Source organism: Lingula anatina, chromosome 10, assembly GCF_051362555.1.
Source record: "Lingula anatina isolate TDL-2025a chromosome 10, LinAna3.0, whole genome shotgun sequence".
Taxonomy (NCBI): Eukaryota; Metazoa; Brachiopoda; class Lingulata; order Lingulida; family Lingulidae; genus Lingula; species Lingula anatina.
In genome coordinates, this window is record NC_141776.1 from 16,900,333 (window position 1) to 16,922,698 (window position 22,366).

Here is a 22,366-nt window from a genome sequence, read left to right on the forward strand (position 1 = left end):
ATGGTCAGAAAAGTTATGAAGCTAAGGCTAGACGTATGTTCCCTTAATTAGTATATAAGATTGTCATTTTTTATCTACAAACCTTGACAAGTTTGACCATCGCCCGCCAGCAAGAAACCAGCCTCGGTACATTCACAATGGTAGGAGCCGATGGTATTACTGCAAACATCACTACAATTCCCGTTATTGACAGCGCATTCATCTATATCTGCAATATACATTATTGAAATATTGTCAATCCAACTAGCTAAGTCAAAACTGTATCCAAGTAGATTTTTACACCTTTCTACACACATTGTTGGTCGTTTTTCTGAATATTATTATTGGACTCATTAATCTTTGGATTTTGCATGTAATCATTTTAGATTGATGGGTTTGATAATGGTAAATGCCCAGCAACTTTTCATCACACATCTCCTTTAACAAACTGACATATGTATTAATTTTTTTAATTAATGATGGTAAAACCTACTAAAAGAACAGTGAACTGTTGTAATGCATCATGACACATGTACCCAGTGGCTTAATCGATTCTTGTTAACTGCTCTTGCCTAAAAAAAAGAGGCTGACAGCCAATCATTTGTTTAAACCATGCTCAGAAATGAAATGAAGCTGAAGCTACACGTACGTAGCCTACTTCTTTTATATACCATACACAAGGAGCATTTCTTTATCTGCTTACCTTGACAAGTTTGACCGTCGATTCCAAGCGAGAAACCAGCCTCTTTACATTTGCAGTGGTAGGAGCCGTTGGTGTTAATGCAAATGTCACTACAACAACCGTTATTTAGTGCGCATTCATTTATATCTGCAATGTATGGTATCACAAGTTGTCAAGCTAACAAATTATCATACAAATTCTTCCAAATACTAACGAGAAAATATGTCCACAAAGAAGGTGATGATTACCTTTAATATGACAACTTTGCGTGTATCTGAGCTGACAATGGAACTGTTTGGATGGCTAAAACGGGGCTCCAAAGTTTATAACCCTAATGGTTTAAACTAGATTGCTATATTTCCATCGAAAGTGCTGTACAATTGTACCTTTATCTTAAGTGTAAAAATATAATAAAATAATTACAATCATACAAACCCATCTTACTTGAGGGTGAACAGACGGGCAGTAGCTATTGGACACTCGAGCTCTTCCATATATAATCATCCCACCATTGCGATGTCCAATTTTTGTAAATACATTAAAATTAAAGTGAAAACTACAATGGCAGACATACTATCCCAAGAGGTAAACATTGTTCAGGGTCAGAGAGAATATTACCTTCACAATCTGCCGTTTTGGAGTCATATCGGTATCCATCAGGGCACACCGTTTTGTTACAATCAACACATGGGGTGACCTCTGAAAGAGAATAAAAAGCCTAGTTTAATGTATGGGTTCGTTTGTTGTTTTGTTGTGTTTATAATATCATAATATCATTATTTCACATACACTTATTGGTAAAGAAGGTGGATCTGTTTTTCATGAAACATTATCATCGGATCTTGGGTATCGAGATGAGGGTAGGTATTCTTACTTTTAATTTCAGCGGTGTTTTTAACCGCTGTTTCACTGATTGCTAATGATTAGAAATTAAATATAATTCGCTTTAGAAAATGTCTCACCAAAACAATAGGCTTGCGGACATGCCACCGTCGGACTTAGATAGTAGACCATAAATTCTGTGCAATTTTTAATTTGCACTGGAAGCAAGGACTCACAGCAGCTGTCAGTAGACCCAACACATGCTTCTAAGGTTACCATGGCGTCCGCTGGTACAGATGTGTTGGCTGAAACAAAAGACACAGCCATAGTTTGAAAACATACCATCGAGTACAGAAATACCACCCCCACACCACACAAAAAAATGAATAAAAATTTTTATTCAACGGAAAAATCAAAGGATTAAAAAATTAAACAAAAACAATGATCTTATTATAATTATAATAATATCACTTCACGTAAAACAGAGCTCTCATAGATATGACTTTCAGATTTGTAAGGACTCTTTTAAACTGCCTTTCAATTTTTACCGAATTTTGACACAGAGTTCTCAGTGCATTTTTTCCTGTACCCCCGGAAGGTCTTTATTGTTGAAACTGAAACACGTTTTTTGCTGTTTTACTCTCCTTACTGAAGATAATTAACTGTGGTCTTTTCTAAGTCAATGATACTCACTTGTATTCACCCAAATAGGTCCAGTGGTCCCACAAGCAGGTGACCCAGGACAGGTGGTAGGCAGGTGAAAAATGGCGGAGTGTCCTATCTTATACCAGGTCCTCAGCAGTGTAGAGTCACATTTAGGGTCTGCAGTGAATTTCGTATTATTTGTGCTCCTCTCAAAACCCACCATGAGTTCCGTGTTGATTTGACAAGGGTCAAAGGCTGTATAACAAAGAGGGCCAAATAAAAACACCCATGTTTAAGAACAATGTTAGTAAAACATCAAGTGTTAAAAAGAAACAAAATTACTCTACGTATCCAACAATGTTTTCAAGAGTCACAACTTCATAACAAACTTGTCAGATGTAGGCCTACCTGTCTTATTTCATATTTGTTTATATATAGTGTCTTGTATTAAAAATTAATAGCAATACATGAAGGCATACTTTGATTCAAAATTACTTAACGTACGTAGTTAAAGAAATAATATAATTTTTGAAATAATCGTATTCGCTCATTACAGGAGAAATGGACCATGACAAGTGCCCATCATTTCAACACATATATCCTCATGATTTTTTTTTTCAAAAATAAAACAATAAAGGTTGTTTCAGAGCATGGTCACCTGTTATAATACAACATACGGTATGTGAATGGTTTCAGCGCGGCTTCATAGATTCTTATTCAGTACTTTGGAAAAATACGTGCTGATCAGCCTCCCGTTTGTGGACACAATGATCAGCAAAGATATGAAGCTCGGGCTAGACGTCCGTGATTTTGTGTTATATGGCATGCACGTATGGCATTTTTCTCTTCGCTTACCTTGACAGGTGTGACCATCGCATCCAAGCATAAAATCAGCCTCGTTACATTCACAGTGGTAGGAGCCGATGGTATTACTGCAAATGTCACTGCAACCGCCGTTAATGACAGCGCATTCATTTATATCTGCAATATACATTATTAAAATAATACCGATCAAACTAAACATCAATATTTCCTAGTTTCTGTGAGTTAATGCATCCATAAATTCGGTGATGATAATTTTTAATTATACTGTTGTGCATTTTTCGGAACTAATCATTAGATCTTTTGTCAAATTAACGACGGGACTAGTGAGGTCAAGACCGTATCGATGAGGATTTTTCACCCTTCTATTTTTACTGTTGGGCGTGGTTTAGAAAATTATTATTGTGCTGACTTATCTTAGTATGAAATGGGGACATTAATCAAAGTTTTGATGCCATACAGAGATAATAAAGAATTAAAGCAAAGTGAACTTATCATAACATGCAATCAAACAAAAACTTATTTGAGATTCCATAGTAGCACCCTGACTGTCACTATTTATTTGACACTATCTTTCATAACCAAACACATCACAAATAAAGTTACAACTACTCTGGCAGGCGTAGTATGCCAAGATATACATTATGTTCAGGGTAAGAGAGAAAATTACCTTTACAACTTGTCGCTTTGAAGTCATATTGGTATCCATCTGGGCATACTGTTTTGTTACAATCAACGCAGGGGGCGACCTCTGAGAGAAAAACAAAAATAAAGGTTTAATTTCTGTGTTCATTTGATGTTGTGTTGTGTTAACAATATCATAATTCATAACATATACTCATCAGTGTGCAAATGCTTTTCATCATCTATGTCCCATCATTGCCGGGCCGGGGATATTAAGAATTAAATGGTCATTTTTATATCTTAATTCAATCTAACATTTATTTTTGAGATCATTAACATTGTCGCATTCTTCTCTTCTATAGAAAAGACAATTTTGCATTACGAAATACATGTATCTTACCAAAACAATAGGATTGTGGACATGCCATCGTCGGACTTAGATAGTAGACTATGAAGTCTGTGCAATTCTTAATTTGCACTGGCAGCAAGGACTCACAGCAGCTGTCAGGCGACCCAACACATGCTTCTAGGGTTACCATGGCGTCCGCTGGTATAGACGTGTTGGCTGAAATACATATAGAAGATGCAGACATAGTTTCAAAATAAACAGATGAGTTTAAATATCCATACCCAAACACCACAAAAAATGAATATATAGGTTTGTCAAACAAAAGAAAAACAATATGTAGAAAAGAATGAAGTTACAGAAAAATTTCATTTAGGTAGTTTTTTCTTATTTCGGTTTTCTTTGTAAGGGGCGTCACACGCCCCCTAAGGTGAATCAACCCTATTATAATACCCAGTATATTGTGGCCGCACGCATATCTTTTGAGGCTAGATAATACACAAAGATTGTAATTAAAGAAGATATATTCATAGTATAAGTATAGTCGATGTTTGGACGAAAAAATGATGGTCGAAAATCCAGGACTCATGTTGTTTGCTATTCGGTTCGGTCGGCGAATCTATTGTTGAAATACTCACTTGTGTTCACCCAAACAGGTCCAGTGGTCCCACAAGCCGGCGACCCAGGACAGGTTGTTGGCATATGAAAAATGGCGGAGTGGCCTATCTCATACCAGGTCCTAAGCAGGGTAGAGTCACATTTAGGTTCTGCGGTGAAGTTCGTATTATTTGTGCTCCTCTCAAAACCAACCGCGAGTTCCGTGTTGATTTGACAGGGGTCATAGGCTGAATAACAATACGGTACTAAATGATAACTTAATTTTGAAAAAATCTAGAGGCACAGGTATTTTAGAGGCGAAATTGGCTCATTTCTGATGAGATTTTTGATCTATGGGTATTATTTAGGTCGATAAATCTACTATTTTTGGATACGCATACACAACCTATGTAAATATATAAATGTACATACCTGTGTTCAATAAGGTTGAGTGAATTTCAGATGTTTTGGCTGCCATTTTGAAAATTGTCAATTAACTCATCCTTATAATTGATGTAGAAGTGCATGATAAGTTAGTTAACGAGTTCGACCAACACCTATTTTAAGGAAATTGGAGTTTTTTCCAATTTTCATTCGCGCCATGACATCGTTGTTTGAGTCATTAATTCGGAGTTTGCAAATCCTAAAGCGAGACTCAAGATCACGAACGGCAAATTGGTTTATAACTTATTAGGCCTGAGTTTGCATTGCAGCGATCATAACTTACTTTCGTTACAGGTAGGTCCGTGGTAAGGCGGCTGGCATTTACAGGTGTCGGGAGCTATACATTCACCGTTGTTCTCACACCCCGCCGCACAAACGGCTAAAACACAAATAATTCAGCTATCAAAATAATTTGTCTAACAAAGCAAGTGAAAAAATGGGTTCAGTACTCAGTTTTTTGGCTAAGTTTCTTCTATAAATAACATCACAAACAAATAAGGGTGGTTAATTTAATCTTAATTAAATTGTATCTAAATTTGAAGGAGTCACATTGGCTCACGTATGTCGCAGCTACTAGTGTTTGTGGCATTGGCTCCTGCAGACCACCCCTCACAGCAGTATTCGACTGTCACATTGAGCGCGTCATATTCTAGGATGTTTGTACTACAGGAGTAGTATCTGGAAAGATAATTAACACAATGGTATGTTTCCTACAGAACAAAACATTAAATCAGTTGTTCAGCGTCTATGTTCAGAGCAGGCTTAAATGTACCTCGCATTAAAATGTGTTTTATGATTCCGTCCTTTTTTGGCAAAAAGGCACTGTACATATTGATATTGAGTCATTTTTTACTTCTCTGCAAATATACGTTGCTTGCAGTGAATCTGTTCGCAATTTTTATTGATCATCCCAACTAGTAATATTTGTTCCTAACGTTCATACACTGTGGGAAGATTTTTTTACATTTTCCAGTTGGATTCAAACATATCTCTAGTGTACAGATTGAGTGCTGGATCTACAAAATTCGAGAAATGGAGTTTAACGTTTAAATAATTTTGATAGCTGTCTTGGTTTTAGAGAAAATCTCAAAATTGAAAACGGTATTTTCCCCAAAAAATGCAAAACAGCATTACCTGTTGGAAATTGCACTTTTAAAATCTCCATACAGTATTTCTGAATTTAAAAATTCTAAATTCTAAAATTGAAATTTTTAATTTTAAAATTGAAATTGGTGTTTTAAAAAATGTTTGTAGCAACAAATAAAGACAGAGGCACTGTGTCTATTAGTTTATCCGTTTTTCTCTATCCCTCCTTAAGTCCCGTATAATCCAAGTGTAAATATATAAATGCAGCCCATGAATGTCATCTTACCTTACGTAAACACTGCTTCAACATAGTGTTATTGCATTGTGTTTATTCATGAGCCTGCTTTTCTCATTGTGAGTGGGGTGATTATTTTTAGCTCTTCTTGGAACGAATCGATGTGTGCTTTAATGATTTTGTTTTTTCAAGAAGAACCTAGATTTTGAATTGTGTATTGATATCAGGCAAACAGATCGGAGTGGGAGCCCCTGAACTGAGTCAATAAAACCATTTGTGCAATCAAACACAAAGCGCAGCATACATGAGGTCTACACCTGATACACGGTCCCATATCGCTACTTACTTAAATTTTCAAAGAATTTCTGAAAATGTTTCAGGTTAAAACAAAGCGGTCCCTTTAATGTTTTTCGATTAGAAAATAAGTCATTTTTCTCTGTCAATGTCTCGTGCCCCCCTCCCCTCCCACACACACACACACAAATTCTCTGTCCTTTTGATACACCTGGAGTTTGTAATATACATGTACATACAGGTCTATGTTCATGTTTATCAAGGGGCGCTTAAATAAGTGAGCATTTTTCTCAATAATTATTCTGGATACTTGAAACTGGTTATATTCAAAAACGATTGTGGCAACCAGAAACTAGTGCTCTTTTCTGAAAAAAATTAAGCAAGCAGAAACTACAGTAGTAAAAAAAGTACTTTCAATTTGAAGAATGTATTACAAATCTAATAAAATTCTACAGGAAATGCTTAAGGAGTAAACCAAACATATCATTCTAAATATTGGATACATTTTATACAAACACAATCTGGATTTAGCACTACAGAATACGGATTATTCGGTTATAAAAAATTAATAATTTTCAAAGTCTGTTGTTTCCTTGTACATGTAAGTCTTCCCCCAATTCTCTGTTGTAATTCCTTGATTTAGAAATTAGTTTACCTCAGCTCTTACACATGAAAGTTGCGTTTATCACGAAAAAATCACATGAACTAATGGCCATATCGATTTAGCGGATATAAAGCCTCATTTGGGTGATTCAAAGGCCGCATTCACAAGAGCGGACTAACTGGTCCCCGGATTAAATATGACCGACTCACTTAAATGCTTACTGCGTAATCTCCGAGGAGAATCTATTCAGTGTCTTTTAGGGTATTAGACGGCAAGCTTTTAAGTGGTCGCCACATTTAATCCGAGGACTAGTTAGTCCGCTGTTCTGAATGAGGTCAAAGAGCCATTGGCGACAAAATACCTAGCACATCTGCTACCTCCCCAGAATCCACATGATGAGTAATATCTACAATATCGATACTGTTGTACACTTCTTGTGAAGTTCCTCTCTTCTGTTCTGTTGCAAACATGTCTGAAATGTAATGAAAAAATATAGACATTTGAAATCAGGCACGAAGGCTCAAAAAGGCAACATATGACAATAATTAGCCAAGGAATTCGCGTTTGAATGTATTGTTTTGAATAAATGAATAAGGGTATTTCGAAATTGGATATGAAGTTGGTGAAAACGTTAATATCGTCCAAGCATTTCACACTCTTTGCCTGTGAGCTGCACTGGAAAATACTGACGTTAGCTTGAGCGAGCAGAAGCGGGGATCGAGGATTGAGCAGAATTTAAGGGGATATTTGTGTGAAATTTGGACTAGCATACATGTAAGTGTGCCTACGTGAATAAAACGAGGTATTCCTATCCCATTCCCACATTATATAGCCAAATAATACATTTTAGTAAATATCGATAAAAAATGTGTCCACTGAACATATTACACGAAAACACCATATTAAATCACACAAGGTTGCATGTTTGGTGAACAATTATTCGACCATCTGGGATTTATAACTTCTCTAGCTAAAGACTAGGAGTGATTTTCAAACAACTTTGTCTTAAGCCCCCTTTACACTGGACGGCGTCCTTTCTGTGTCCCGTAGTACGGTCCCGTTTGAGAGTAAAACAAGGCAGCAAAGCTGTCAAATGTACAGACAAAAACCAGAAAATAAAAATGCAGATAATAGGATACTGTCAATACTGATGCACTGATGTATTATGCTTACTGTAACTGCATCGCCAAGATCAAATTCTAATTCTGCATAACAGTGTATTAGGATGAAAGTAAAATGTGTAACAAGCATTAAACCCGAGTTCCCATACCAGATTAATCTAACAGGATCAATCCAACTCCAAAGGGTTTCTCACTAAATTGCTTTCAGCTTAAGCGGCTTAGGATTCTGGCATGACAGTTTCAGTAGGCATGACAGACAGCTAAGCCACTTACATTGATTGCAGTTTAGCGAGAATTCCCTTGGAGATAGATCGATCCACAGTTAGCGTGATAGGGTCTGGAAATGGTCCCTAAGGCTTCAGGCTGATAAGAGTTAAAGTTCATACTTTGGAAATGCCAGAATGAGATAAAGTGAAAATTTCACAAAAAAATTGCTAAAAAAAAATTATATATATATATATATATCACAATTATATATATATATATTACAATTATATATATATATATATATATATATATATATATATATATATATAATTTAATAGGGCTGTTTTTCTAATTTGGGCTGTATGTCAATCCTAAGAATCGTTCTTGTAAGATAAAAAAATACAGAAAATGTTACAAAGTAACAGTACAGGGCTCCTGGTGTATGGGAGTGATAAGTCACGTCTTGAAAATGCCAGTTTGAAAAGTTAAAAATTTAAAAAGAAAAAATTACAAAAATATTCCACAAAAGATGCCATTCAGTCTAGCTGCATTACCATGATATGAATCATCCAACTTAAGTTTAAACAGCGTAAACAAGTCACAGAAATATATATTTTGTTTGACCACAAAAAGGGCAGTCATAGCTATTATTCTGATATCTGAACTTGTCATCAGACCATGTGACCTCCATAGATGGCTATACTTTGTAATAATTTCTTAAAAGATAAAATTAATGATTTGCCAAAAAGAACAGTTATTATCCCTTTAACTGCAAAGTCAAGTTGCAAATATTGCACAACTGGAGGTATCAATAAAAGTGAACTATTACATGCCCTTGGGAGTCATAAGTCCCACACTGAAAATGCCAGTTAGTGAAAGATAAAAATTAAAAAAAAATGTACAACAGAATAACATGGTCAATAAGATAACAGTTTCAGGACCATATGTGAGAGTTCAAATTCACATAATGAAAATCCAAATATGTGAAAAATGATGACAGTGCATAAAATAATATTACACAATGTTTAAAGACATAAAAACCAACACAACTGCTTATGTGGAAAAACAGAAAATGCACAGCGCTTCTGGTGGATGGGAGTTGAAAGTGACATCTTGAAGATGCTAGTGTTTGAAAAATAATTAAAAGAAAATGTAAAATAAATTATAACAAAAAATTCCAATAAAGCTGCTTTTAATCTAGCTGTATAATTACTAACATGATATGAATAACCCTATTGAGTTTGAGAATAGTAACGCACTGTTATTCATCTTTAGCATTGATGTAAGCGTTACACAAAATTTTTCTTTTGTAAAATTATTGTCATATTAAATAACATTTACATAATAATCATCGATTCCTAATTATGTGACACAGTTAAGAGAGATAAACCTATGGGACTTTACAATGAAATCTCAACGTGTGTTTTATGTAATCTCATTTAATGGCCAATTGAATATTAATTAAGCAAATTACTTTATAACCCTGAATTAACATACTGCCTGCTATCCATATACATTTATTGCACCATATAGCACTCTGTAGAACTGCATTGCTTCCAAAACAGAAAACAATCACACTGGTTTTCCAACACAAGCTGCACTTCAGTATGAAACTTTTCAGTAAGTTTGAGTATAATAAGTAGCATGGTTTTCCCTTAATCGCTATCCTGGCAGCAGTGTCCAAAATACGGGTTTTCTTCAACTTTCATGCACTATAACATAATACTTAACAGCATAATGACCATCAATTTTTTATAAAAAATAAAAGTATCATGGATATTCAGAAAATGTGATATGGAAAGGTCTCCAAGGCCATGGAAGTTCAGAGTCACACTTTCAAAATGCCAAAATGTAAACAAGAGATAACTGTACTGAAATGATTTTCTTTCCATTTTCAACACCTTTTTTAAATAAAACAAAATAATCAATTTATTGTGATTTTCAAATGATCAACAAGGAAAATTGTTGACATAGGAAAAATATCAGTAGAACAATTTTAAATGTCCAATCTGCTCCATTCTGAGATTCTGAACATAGTGAATGATGAGTTCCTTTCCATTTTTGATACTTTATTACACAATGCACGATAATAGGTTTACCATCATTTTTATATAATCAACTAACAAAATTGTTAAGAAGCAGAAAATGTCAAAACAACACTTTTACATATCTAATTAGTTCCATAATGAGACTGTTAACATGCCTAAGAATTAAATCTGAAGAAAAACCACTTATATACAAAAAGGCTAATAACTTCATCAAAACTTAACTGATCTAGCTTATTTTCAAACTTGATCTGTATACTAGCCAGATTGATCACTCTTTCGAGTTGCAAGACAAAAGGCTGATTAGTTTTCCTTAAAATGCGTTATCAGTGTTGCATGTATGCTGAATAAAGGAAAAAAACAGCATAACTTTTGTAAAAATAGTCCAATCAAGCCAATTTTCAAAGTTGACTTGCGTATTATGAATATTCATCAGTTCTGTAAGTTTCAAGTCAAAAGGTAAAACGGTTTTTCACTTATCGTGTTTACGGTGTTGCATATATACTGAAAAAAGTGAAAAAATACATAACTTCCCTAAAAGTGACCCAATCATGCTGATTTTCGAACTTGACCTGTGTATTATGAATATTCATCAGTTCTGTAAGTTTCAAACCAAATGGTAAAACCATTTTCCACTTATCGTGTTTACGGCGATGCATATATGCTGAAAAAAGTGAAAAAACAGCATACGTTCCCTAAAAATTGCCCGATCATGCTGATTTTTGAACTTGACCTGAATATTATGAATATTCATCAGTTCTGTAAGTTTCAAGCCAAAACGTAAAACCGTTTTCCAATTATCGTGTTTACGGTAAAAGTGCACGCCAACGGCAACGGCGACGACAGACGCAGCTGACAGCTATATGTACAGACACATCTGTGTCTGTACATAAAAATAGTTTACGTGCCGACAACTGGCCGATCATTGATCATTCATTCTTGTGCCTACTTTCTACGACCACAGCGATGCCAGTTTCATGGTCGCACAAATGACACAGAAATGACGCCGTCCAGTGTAAAGGGGGTATTAGGCGTCCCAACGTCGGGGCACTAGCGACATGCTATCCCATGTTTCACTTACCCTGTTAATCCACTGGACACTCCAAAATGTGACAGAACGACCGTGGTAAAAATCCCTGTTACGGCGAGAATTATCCGCAGTGGCATTTTAGTGCCACAAATCAGTCTTAATGAAATGATAATCGTTGTTCTTGCTACGTTAGTAATGTCAATCACATGCTTTCTGGCGAATAATAACGACGCCACCACATCCGTTACAGTTTCGTTTAAAACACGTGGAAATCAGACCTTACTGAGAGACACCTCAGGCTTTTCTCACTTTTTAAAGTGATATCAAAAATATCAATTCGTTTCTGTACAATTCAAAGCCCTTGGATACCGGACGCCTGCTATTTCACAAAAACAAACAATAACGGTGCAGCGCATTTGTTATGACAGCAAACCTTAACAAAAAGAAAGTGCAATCTTTACTGTAAACATAGGTGCTCTCACAATGCTTAACTCGAAATATGATCTGCCTAATATTGGCTTGAAATATAACAAATACCTGTAGTTTCTTTCAAAACAGTAACAATGTCAACTTAATAAAAAATGGGCATTTTGAGTCGTATGTACATGTAGACGAAGAGGGGGTAGTCTGCCCCCGGGACAAGTCTTCCCCCCTCCCCCTTATCTCGAAAGTGAAACGACGGATCTCGCCCTCCGTCCTTTTGACAGGTCACATGATAGCATAATTTAAAAAAAGGGGGGTGCAACGCAGATAGAACACGACTCGCAAGCCAAAACTTGTTTTTGACCTTGAAAAGTTATTTAAAAGGCCCCATTTGGTGTCTAATTTTGTGAGTTGAGTATAGATTTACAGGTAGTCATTTGTATGTATTGTATGCAGGATGTATGGCCTTTACTGTGACAAATTCTTACTTCGGATGAGTCATGTGACTATTATGCAATCAAGTGCTTAACAAAAAAGGTTTCGTTTGGGCAAGTCCGCCCCTTTTTTTAAGCACTAGTTCGCCCCTTTCCATGCATTTATGTCACAGCTACAGTGTATGTATAAGATTAAGACTAGAGAAAACGAGACTCAGCCTCTATCAGAATAATCAGACGTAGAAAAGGTGTTGTAACTTGACAAAATACAGATAGAAAATACTTTTTAATCAACTTTGTAATATTTCGGCCAAAGAGACTGTGGTTTTGTTGCTGTTATTAAGCTCAGTTTTATTTTAAGTTGTTGTCAGAGAGAACAGTACTGAAGTGTGCTGATTTTTGAACTTGACCTGAATATTTTGAATATTCATCAGTTCTGTAAGTTTCAAGCCAAAACAAAACGCTGACAGCAAAGTTGCTTTTGCTACTTACTTTTATCGAGTAAAATACACGGAAATGGATTTGGATTAGGATGGTCTCACACTTGGGCAAGATATTATTTCAAAATTGAATTAACTCCAAAAATAATTACGGAGGACTTCTGATACTTATATCTCAATAAAGGTAAATAAATGTACTTCATTCTGAAAAAATCTGGAATACTGAAGGTTATTGTATTTTTCCATCTAAAATGTTCAGAAACTGGGCGGAATAACCCCGCCTTCCCCTACAAGCTGAATAATGCATGTATATTTTAACTTGACCAAGTACGTTTCTGTAAAATCCAAAGCCCTTTTGGCTGCCTTTTAAACCCATGGAAGACGGAATGCTCGTTTTCAAAAATGGCAAATGTTAGTTATCACATGTAGGTGCATTTTATAAGGGTAGTTAAGAAGAAGGGTAAGGAGAAAAATATGAGAGAGAGAGAGAGAGAGAGAGAGAGAGAGAGAGTGTGTGTGTGTGTGTGTGTGTGTGTGTGTGTGTGTGAGAGAGAGAGAGGGAGAGAGAAAGAGCAATTGAAATTGTGTGTGAGAGAGATAGAGAGAATGAAAGAGAAGAGGGAAGAAAGAGCTGTGTACTAATTCTACATACATGTAGCATTGTCAAATAAAGCAAAGAAATAGACCTGTGATACAAAAATGAGCAGTTTTATTGCATTTGGAATACAAAGATTTGTTCAATGAATGCATTTTCTTATTTAATATTGACCCCTGTTCTTGGAATGAAAGACGAAAAACCAAGTAAGCGATCCGCTTTATGTACAAGCTGAAGCAACGGGTAAATTGAGACATGACACGGCCACTTGCCTCCAAAATTGCCTTATAAATCATAAAAGTTTACACTGTCATAATGGAACTTTTTTCCCTTTCTTTTCTAAGTCCGTCCCCTATTACTTTGTACAGGTGACATTCGTCCCATATACTAACCCCAATACTTCGACTAACCCTAACCTGTACTGATCACATGAGAACCCGGACTTCCATCCCGAGGACTACCATTACTGCCACACCGGCATATAAGTGTCTCTTGTCTTGTCTTCCCTACTGGATAAAAAGTTGGCCAGATAATTTGTTTCGGGGATGGTGGCTGCAGCGGGCTCTTGGGTAGTATTAATCATAATTCTTGTAGATGCTGTGATAGACTTAACCACGACTTTTACCCCAATAAATAAGCTATTTAACTAGGTAACAATATTTAAAGGTGAAATTAAGAAAATAAATGTATAACATTTGAAATGTAAAGGCGATCTTAACACCTGGGTTTTGACAAAGTAGTTCGTGTCTCCATTTTGTTTTCACTTCTCCATTTTCCATTTCGACTTTGATAGTCTGTAATATTTGCAGTTATACAAAACAGCGCACAAAGAAATGGAAGATATCAAAATATTAAAATATGCTCAGTGCAAATTTCTTATTGCTTTTTAATGATTAAATCTAGTCTATATGATTATGAGCAAAGTTCTTCTTACACGCTTTTTGGTCTAATTTCTCGAATTTTTAAAAATAAATATACACATCGGGGTATAATACAATCGTGACGAGGAAGAAGACAAAAGTTAATAATGCAACGAGAGAGTGTCTTTCCCGTTCAGTTTCATCTCTTTCCCCATCAAATCATAGCCAGTGCGCAGGTCCAAGGAAGCACAATTCAGGTGGGAGTACGCGGCTTCTTGTGACGTAGGGGAGTACCCTGACGTCATGAACAACTCGTGACTTCCATTTGATGACGTCACGTTCCCAGTTGCGGTCGGCGAGACGGGATAATACTGCATGGCCATGTAGGGAAGACGGGAGTTCATCTGCTGAAGAGGGTCGTAAGCAGGCATGACGGGCCACCGGTCCGTGGAGGCAGGGTAGTTTGCTGAATACGGGCTTTGAGAGATGGAGGTCAGCGCTGTGAAATATAGAAAAAAATTAAAATGCGATATAAAAATAGTTAAAATAAACTGGAGAAATACTTTGATTATTCAATACTATATTAAATTTCTGTGCGTAGTTATCTTAGATTAAGCAGTAGGGGTTATATTCAAATACAGAAAATACATAATTTTGATATTCCGGTAAACTTTATAATATGTTATATACTGTTAAATATCAACTAGTATCAGTTTGATTAAGGTGGCGCCCTAGCTTTTATCTCAAGCTCTTTCAATAAAACATACAGTCTGGAGAATTAGAGAGCATTAAAATGTTAAATGAAATAATGAGTTAAGAAAAATATCTTGATCGCTACTACATGTATATACTGGGGTACATATACACAGTTAAAAAAGGATGAAGTTTTCGAGATAAAAGTAAAGGAGGCGTTTCTTACCTGTGCTGTAGTTAATAGTTTTCTTTGGCGTTTCCTTTTTACGCCATTTTGCTCTTCTGTTTTGAAACCATACCTGAAGGGATAAACGATAGGTTACAAAATTATGCTTCATGTTAAAACCGAGTTGTGTAACTTAAATTTTGGAAAGGGGTGTGACTTGTTTTGGTTAAATATACAGAAAATGTGATAATCTTTCATCGGTTTAATTTTCTGAAAAATTGTTTAAGAAGCTTTTACTTTCCGGAAGACACCAGAAATGTCCCAGAAAGTTATCAAACATAATCGCAACATATCATACATGTATACACTTACTGATCTTTAATAATTTTATTTCACGTGACGTAACGTGACGTAATGTGATGTAGTGTGACGTAACAGAACTCAATGAAATGGACTACCTGCACTCGAGACTCGCTGAGGCCTATTCTGATGGCGAGGTCTTCCCGGGCAAACACGTCGGGATAGGGGGCGCGTTCGAACGCCCTCTCCATTTCCTCCAACTGGTAGGCTGTGAAAGTCGTCCTAAAGAGAGATGCAGAAATTAGTACTTTCGTCTTCCCACATTTCTAAAAAAAATAGTCTAATTGCTATCTAATACGCGTTCCTAAATTTACATTTTATTATCAATTAAGTGATATTGCCAAATGATATTAGGGCGCATTCCCATAGATTTAGATCGATCTATCCCCGTGGGGCGTCTCACTAGATTACTGTCAGATAATCCGGCTTAAATGTCCGTCCCGCCTACTACGAGCTGTAAGGGGATAATTAACTCTCGTGCCCGCTCGGCTGACAGCTATTTAGCGTGAACCCCCAGGGAGTTAGGTCGATCTAGTTTGGATCGATCTAATCTCTGGGAATGGGGTCTAAAAATTATCATTAAAATGAACCAAATATCCATAGTTGCAGTAAATTTAAGAAATAGCAAAAATTTACAGGGTGTTTCTCACCTGTACCTTGTCTTTTTCTTCTTTGGCTCATCGCTTTCTGGTGTCTGCTTCACTGCGTGTGGTTGAGTTGTCTTCATCAGCGCAGTGGAGGACGATTGCGGTACAGAAGACGTACGGGATTGCGTCGGCGAAGCCGATGTCGTGTACATTTTTCTGGGGGTGACTGGAGCGACGTTGGCAATGGTCGGTGACTTCTGTCTTCTGTCTGCGTTGGTGGTAGGTCGCGGTCTTTCCACGACATTCGCCTTAGAAATAGAGGCTGCCAGACTCAAAATATCGTGGGAGGTTTCATCTGAAACTAAAAAGAAAACTTTGTTAGTAGGCTACAGCAGCTAATAAGCATCTTTCACAAAGTTCTGATAATATGTTTTTTCTCTACGTTCAATGTATGAGCTGTTAAATACCATGAAGGGAAATCCCCAAAAATTAATAATATAAATAAAAAATTAATAATAATAATAATAATAATAATAATAATGAAGCTGAATGGATTGTTACATAGCTCAACATAAAAAGTAATAAAAATATATGCAAATACAAGAAGGAATCCATCAATCAAAAGAAAAAATGATAATGGCAATGAGGAATGCATTGGGTGTAAAAACATTCTTCTGGTAAAATCTGTCACCTTATCGCGCCGTTGATTCTGCCTATTGTGACCCTATAATGCATTCATAATTAATTCATAGTATTGGATGAAGGCGTACATAAGCGAAGCAGTTTTTTTTTTTTTTTTTTTTTTTTTTTTTTTTTTTTTTTTTTTTTTAGAATGGCAAAGCTCTTGTGTAATAGGAAAGTTTTAATCAGGGGGATTTAACATGTGAAATATTCACCCCTTTTAATGAAACTGCAATGAATTACTCTAGCATACTGACTTATACGCAGACTTTACCAAATATTAAACGAATCAACGAGAAAATAATGAGGAACAAAATATAAAAACGTGAAAAGAAGCCATTTTGTAACTTAGTAAAAGCCACGCATATATTAGGCAAAAATAAACATCCTATTCCGGACTTTTGTACATTATTTGAAGATTAAAGAAGAAGTGTTTAAAATAATAAATGGATAGCAGTCTCTGAGAGAAAGAAAGGGAAAAAGAGAGAAAAAGCATCGACCACACAATAAACATACGTATCCATCTTTCATCTAGGTTTCAGCACGAACGCTTGAGGCAATTTAACATCTCAATTGAACGCTGGAAATGAACATATTATTGACGGAAATTGAAATGATGATGAAAATTATCAATCACATTAACCCCAATTCATGAAATGTGCCTGCTATTTAGAAAATTGCCTCCGCCAGAAACCTGCCTATGATATCCAATGCGCCCGGAAATGTATAAGCGGAATCTACATCTGAAATTCGACTCCAATGCCTCGGATATTTTGACACGAAATTGCATTTTAAAACACACCTTGGTCGTGTTTCGCATTTTGTAACAAAATTAACTGGTTCGATGAAAATTTCAAGCCAGAGATTTTTTTGTGGTGAAATTTGACAGTTTTGTGAATAAAAGACACGTGTCACATGTTAAATATGACGTCACGTAGTGCAGTAATTATATCGCAAGTGGAAATAGAATGTAGAAATGGAGTTATTTTAGTCCCGAAGAACTTAATTCCCATTAAAGCGGATCGTGTTTCACTTTTATTGTTGTTTTTAATGATATCTTCCGCTCGGGCCTTGCTTTTCACTTCTTTTGTTTGGTGTTTTAGTGTTGTAACATTCACAAACCTTTCCTACATATTTTTGTTCTTTTTTACAGAGAAACTAGAGTACTATATTCACGTACGTTTAAATTTTATCATTACAAAATTGTTTTAAAGGTACTTAAATGACGGCAAAATTAAAATTAGTCGTTATCGAATACAATTTAAGAATTGATATTTGATCTTTGACGTGAGTATTAGGTCTACATTTAGCCAGATGTTGCATAAAGTAGTCAGTTATTTTTTTTTTCAAAGAAGAAGACTTTCTGTCACATAAAGTGCACTAATAATCCCACGGTAACAAAACATTGGACTAAGCCCGGAACTAACGCAAGTTAATATGTTTTTCGTTGATTTCCTTTAATCCAATCAACCGTTGATTTCTTTGTCAAATCGATTATTTTATGCGTTATCTTTAATATGTTTCTCGCTTTTTTTCCACAGGACCCTACAACACGCAATGTTTAATATCCGATGCAAGCGTTGTATCGAGTCGCAACCTTCTCACGATGAAGAATCGCATTTCTATATGACCAACGTGTTACAGCTTAATTAAATTATATTTTCACACCGTCGCAAATTCAATAAAGTACACCATGTATCGATGGAGCTGATACTTACAACTAATCTCCTTTGCCGTCACAATTCAATAAATTAATCCAGATAAAAAATGCCGGTGACATGATCTGTTGCTTGCCTTAATTCCGGACTTGGTTCATTGTTTTGTTACCGTGACATCGTCAGTACACTTTCTCCAAATGGACCAACAGGTCTTTTTTAATAAAAGCAAGCAATAGCAGTACTCAAGTTCGAGGAGTAAAATACTTCGTTTCAATAAGGTTAGGCTTGGCTAAGTGAAATCAATTTTACATTTAGCGGTAAAGTTCTCTGTGTCACATCAATTTGAGGGACTGACAACACAATCACCTAAACAGCCCCAAAACCAGTTAAACGGTGCAATTTTGCTTTGCAAATCATCATTATCATCATCATCATTATAATAAAAATGTTTGTTTATAGTCTAAACTCAAAATATGAAATTTACAATGCAAGTTAAAGAAAACGAAATCAATGATTAAAAATTATTTAAAATATGTAAAATTTAAAGCCAGTTATTTTGTCGAGTCTATTTAAAGATCATTAAAACATTTGAACTTGTGTTAGGGTGTAAAACTGTACTGTACTCCTCGATGTCAGAAGGTATCCAGTGTTTAAGTCGTGAAAAAAACATAAACAGCTCTCTTCAGTGCATAAGTGACAGGTGACAGGTGACAAAGAGAACAGGAGGGGGACAAGGAGGCGTCTCAACGAGCCTCTAATGTGACCAAAATAAAAACGGACATACATATTTGAATTTCATAGACGAGACATTCTTTTTTGTGTATCTGTTTTGTCCCCGCCTGCCTTAAACCTCCCATCCCCAATAAGATGGGATTGAATGAGCTGATTTTGGGATTGCTTCCTTTCAGTTATACTCTGGACCAAAATCCTGGATTTAAAAAAAATCACAGTCAGCCCGTTTCTCATATTCAGTTTGTGAGTAGAAAGGGTTGAAATTTTGCAATTTTTTTACCGACAAGGATGAAATAACTCCCTATCAGAGTAGTTAGTCGTTTCTAATTTGACAAACTGTAAAATACAATATGTACAAAAAGGCACCTATCGTAGAGCAGTATATCGATATCTCAATTATTCAAGTCGCATCTGTTCAGTATGTACGTACCGCAGAACGCAAGCAGATATTTTATTAACAATTCTAAAATCTTTCTTTCTCAAAGACGATGTAAAATGACACAGGGTATGGCACCAGTGTCCGTACATACATGCATACCATCTCTTAGTTTCGTGAAAATACGCACAATTTCTAAAATCTTCATTTTTTCATTGAAAAGCATAATCATAAATCCCCAAGCAACCTGTACGAGGAACATGACGTAACCGGAAACCAGTTGTAAACCGTTGCAAAAAGGCCAAATCTATATTTCGAACAATTTTCAAATTCACAGCTTATCTTTTCATGATATGGATATGCTATTTTTATCATCATTGCTCTAACTCACATTCTTCTTTTTCTCTGCATTATAATTATTAAGGAAAGTCAAAATAAGCTTGTAACTTTCTTGAAAGGGTTGATCAATTAGAACTCAAACGTTTGCGGGTGCCTTAATTTTAAAAAAAGAAGACCAACTGTAAAGAAATCACATACCTTGTTTGCTGCTGTAGTTATATGGTGCGTTCTGTGGAAGATATGACGGCAGTCCGCTCTCTCCCATCACTCTAGACGTACCGAGGATCCCTTCAATACTGTGAGAATTCATCGCCTTCGTCTGATACATGTTCCCTAAAATCTTTTTAAGAGATCGGAAACTTTTGCTGCTTTAATAGAATACTTCTCACTGCTCACTTATCAGTTCAGTATAAAGTCTTCACGGGCTTAATCGACAAAACTGCGTTAATTTGCCTTATCAATGCTTCATCACTACTCAAATATTATAAAATAAACTTTTGCCGCGTGTATTGAGTTACCCTCTGTGATCGACTCTTGGTCGTCTGCTCGACTTCTCCAATTGTAGCGTTTATATAGGAGCATGATAGAATTAATTAACGTTCTCGCATTTGGAATAGCAGACGACCCTTCTTCAATTACCAGTCGTCCGCATCCAATCAAAGAGCGATTAGAGTGGTTTAGCAATCTTTATCGACCCACGTGATGAAGGAATCGGCGTTCCAAATCCATTTTGCCGTTGCTTGTAGAGTTTGGTGCTTTTCATTATTGAAAATTATAGCAACGGGCATTATGACATTTGTTGTGTTTTTACAGTACAGTGGTTTCCTTTGTTCATCTCTCTCTCTCTATCTCTCTCTCTCTCTCTCTCTCTCTCTCTCTCTCTCTCTCTCAATGTTTTGTTTAAATATATTCTACGAATTAAACTCAATCACATGGTAAACAATAATCACTACGTCTAAAATGGTATTGGTTAAAATTCTTTTAAGACATTTTTATAATAATATCAGGAAGTCCCACTTCACTTTAAAGTAATAGCCTAGTAGTATTCTAGCAGATGATATGATATTGTCCAGATCATAGGTGTAACTCGATGGTAGGATATAGCCAAAAATGTTAGACAATAGTCAAAAATGACTTCTTTTTATTATGTAAGACAGATGCTAGTCATTAATTGTCTTTTATACCGCGCACGTGTCCCGGAGCCGAACGCCTCGCCTGCATTGCCAATCATCAAACAACGCCTCAGATAACACATCTGCAATGTCGGTCACACTTAAATGATCAACTTTAATTAGAAATCCAATTAAATCTGGGCTTAAGCTACCAATTAATCCCACAGCTAAAAGCGACGATTGTCTAATTCTCTCGTATTTTTTGACATCAGCCGCAGTCATGCCGGATAAGATGAAAGGACGGCCGACATATTGTTCGTAAAGTGGACGGCCTTGTCGAACACGTGTGCTTAGATTATGTCGTAAAAGAATATCAGCCATAAATCAGGTATACAAACAGTATCTACGCGGCCTCGTCATTAAATATGAATGAAAGTCCGCCAATTTCTGATATTCTGTTAGGTGGAGGCTGATAAAGCCGGGACTATAGTATATAAACTGAGGTATTTATTTCAAACATCGCAATCTAAAATAAAATAAAGACATTAGCAATACCTTAGTTCGGAATAAGAAGTGACAGCTTTCTTTAATAAAAATGTAAATAATGTCTTTTATACGTATGACACAAATGAGCTGTTAATATTTATCTATAAATAAATTCTGAAATTTTATTAATTTATGTAGCTTTTATAGGGAATATATTCTCAGCAAGACTATGGCAAATGATACAATATCAGCATGCGTTTCGGAGCTCATCTCATAGGAATTTTCAACAAACCTTTATTTTTTTGACAAAGGAATATTACGAAACAACAGAAACAAAAATCTGCGTTATCTTATTAGGAAATTGACAGCCTTAATTTAGTTAATTTGACATTAGTATTAGTACATTGTGCCAAAAAAAGTTGTGGCCAACTTTCTCTGATTAGTGATAATTTTCAATAAATCTAGCACGTATATTGTTAATGTAGTAAAGAGTTTATCTTTAATTAATCTTAATCAGGAAAACAAGATTGCAATATGTCGTTTGTCTGCTTAAAAAGTGATCACCATCAAAAAAATGACGGATAAATTGCACTTCATCCGAAGGATAATCCATCTTAATTACGGTCTCATTATGGAGAAAAGATTAAGATCATATCCTTTTTTATATTTGTAGACAGATTGATCAAATTAGCATTCATCCTGGTTTTCGTTATCATTTATTTGTTTGCCGCTTTCTTTCTTTCTTTATCCGTCCGTTTATTGTAATATTTATCTATTTATTAACTCATTTATCCACCTATTTATCTATATAACTCATTATTTAAGCGTGAGCTTCATGATT

At 35.7% G+C, this 22,366-nt stretch overlaps 2 protein-coding genes across 5 annotated transcripts in view; both read right to left on the reverse strand.

The window, feature by feature from the left end:
- Positions 1-12,040, reverse strand: part of LOC106177180 (uncharacterized) — a 51,970-nt gene extending 39,930 nt beyond the window's left edge. Inside the window, exons 1-13 of one of the 2 annotated variants that reach the window (XM_086996484.1) lie at positions 11,635-12,040; positions 7,542-7,652; positions 5,521-5,639; positions 5,245-5,340; positions 4,559-4,765; positions 3,975-4,139; positions 3,621-3,701; positions 2,984-3,109; positions 2,177-2,383; positions 1,624-1,788; positions 1,280-1,360; positions 683-808; positions 83-208 (exon numbers count right to left, since the gene is read on the reverse strand). In XM_086996484.1, the coding sequence (XP_086852610.1) occupies positions 83-208; positions 683-808; positions 1,280-1,360; positions 1,624-1,788; positions 2,177-2,383; positions 2,984-3,109; positions 3,621-3,701; positions 3,975-4,139; positions 4,559-4,765; positions 5,245-5,340; positions 5,521-5,639; positions 7,542-7,652; positions 11,635-11,720 (1,696 nt within the window). In that variant the 5' untranslated portion in view covers positions 11,721-12,040. The remainder of the gene's footprint in view (positions 1-82; positions 209-682; positions 809-1,279; positions 1,361-1,623; positions 1,789-2,176; positions 2,384-2,983; positions 3,110-3,620; positions 3,702-3,974; positions 4,140-4,558; positions 4,766-5,244; positions 5,341-5,520; positions 5,640-7,541; positions 7,653-11,634) is intronic. The other variant, XM_086996485.1, reaches the window with a different exon arrangement.
- Positions 12,041-13,569: 1,529 nt separating this feature from the next.
- On the reverse strand, positions 13,570-20,551 carry LOC106177173 (uncharacterized). Of its 3 annotated transcripts, none has more exons than XM_086998141.1 (5): positions 20,126-20,551; positions 16,205-16,496; positions 15,653-15,776; positions 15,255-15,327; positions 13,570-14,834 (listed from the first exon to the last, which is right to left on the reverse strand). In XM_086998141.1, the coding sequence occupies exons 1-5, from the start codon at positions 20,253-20,255 to the stop codon at positions 14,497-14,499; spliced, it is 957 nt and encodes a 318-aa protein (XP_086854267.1). In that variant the 5' UTR covers positions 20,256-20,551; the 3' UTR covers positions 13,570-14,496. The 3 variants fall into 3 exon arrangements, with proteins under 3 accessions (XP_086854267.1, XP_013415317.2, XP_013415316.2); XM_013559863.2 differs by having other exon boundaries at positions 16,211-16,502; positions 20,126-20,547; XM_013559862.2 differs by having other exon boundaries at positions 16,205-16,502; positions 20,126-20,542.
- Positions 20,552-22,366: the final 1,815 nt, after the last annotated feature.

Excerpts from the sequence above, each read along its gene's own strand:
- LOC106177173 (XM_013559862.2), bottom strand. The coding sequence starts at position 20,255 with ATGTATCAGACGAAGGCGATGAATTCTCACAGTATTGAAGGGATCCTC. Across the intron at positions 15,777-16,204 it reads AAGAAAAAGACAAGGTACAG|GACGACTTTCACAGCCTACC; the intron begins GTGAGAAACACC and ends ATCTCTCTTTAG. Across the intron at positions 14,835-15,254 it reads AACTATTAACTACAGCACAG|CGCTGACCTCCATCTCTCAA; the intron begins GTAAGAAACGCC and ends TATATTTCACAG.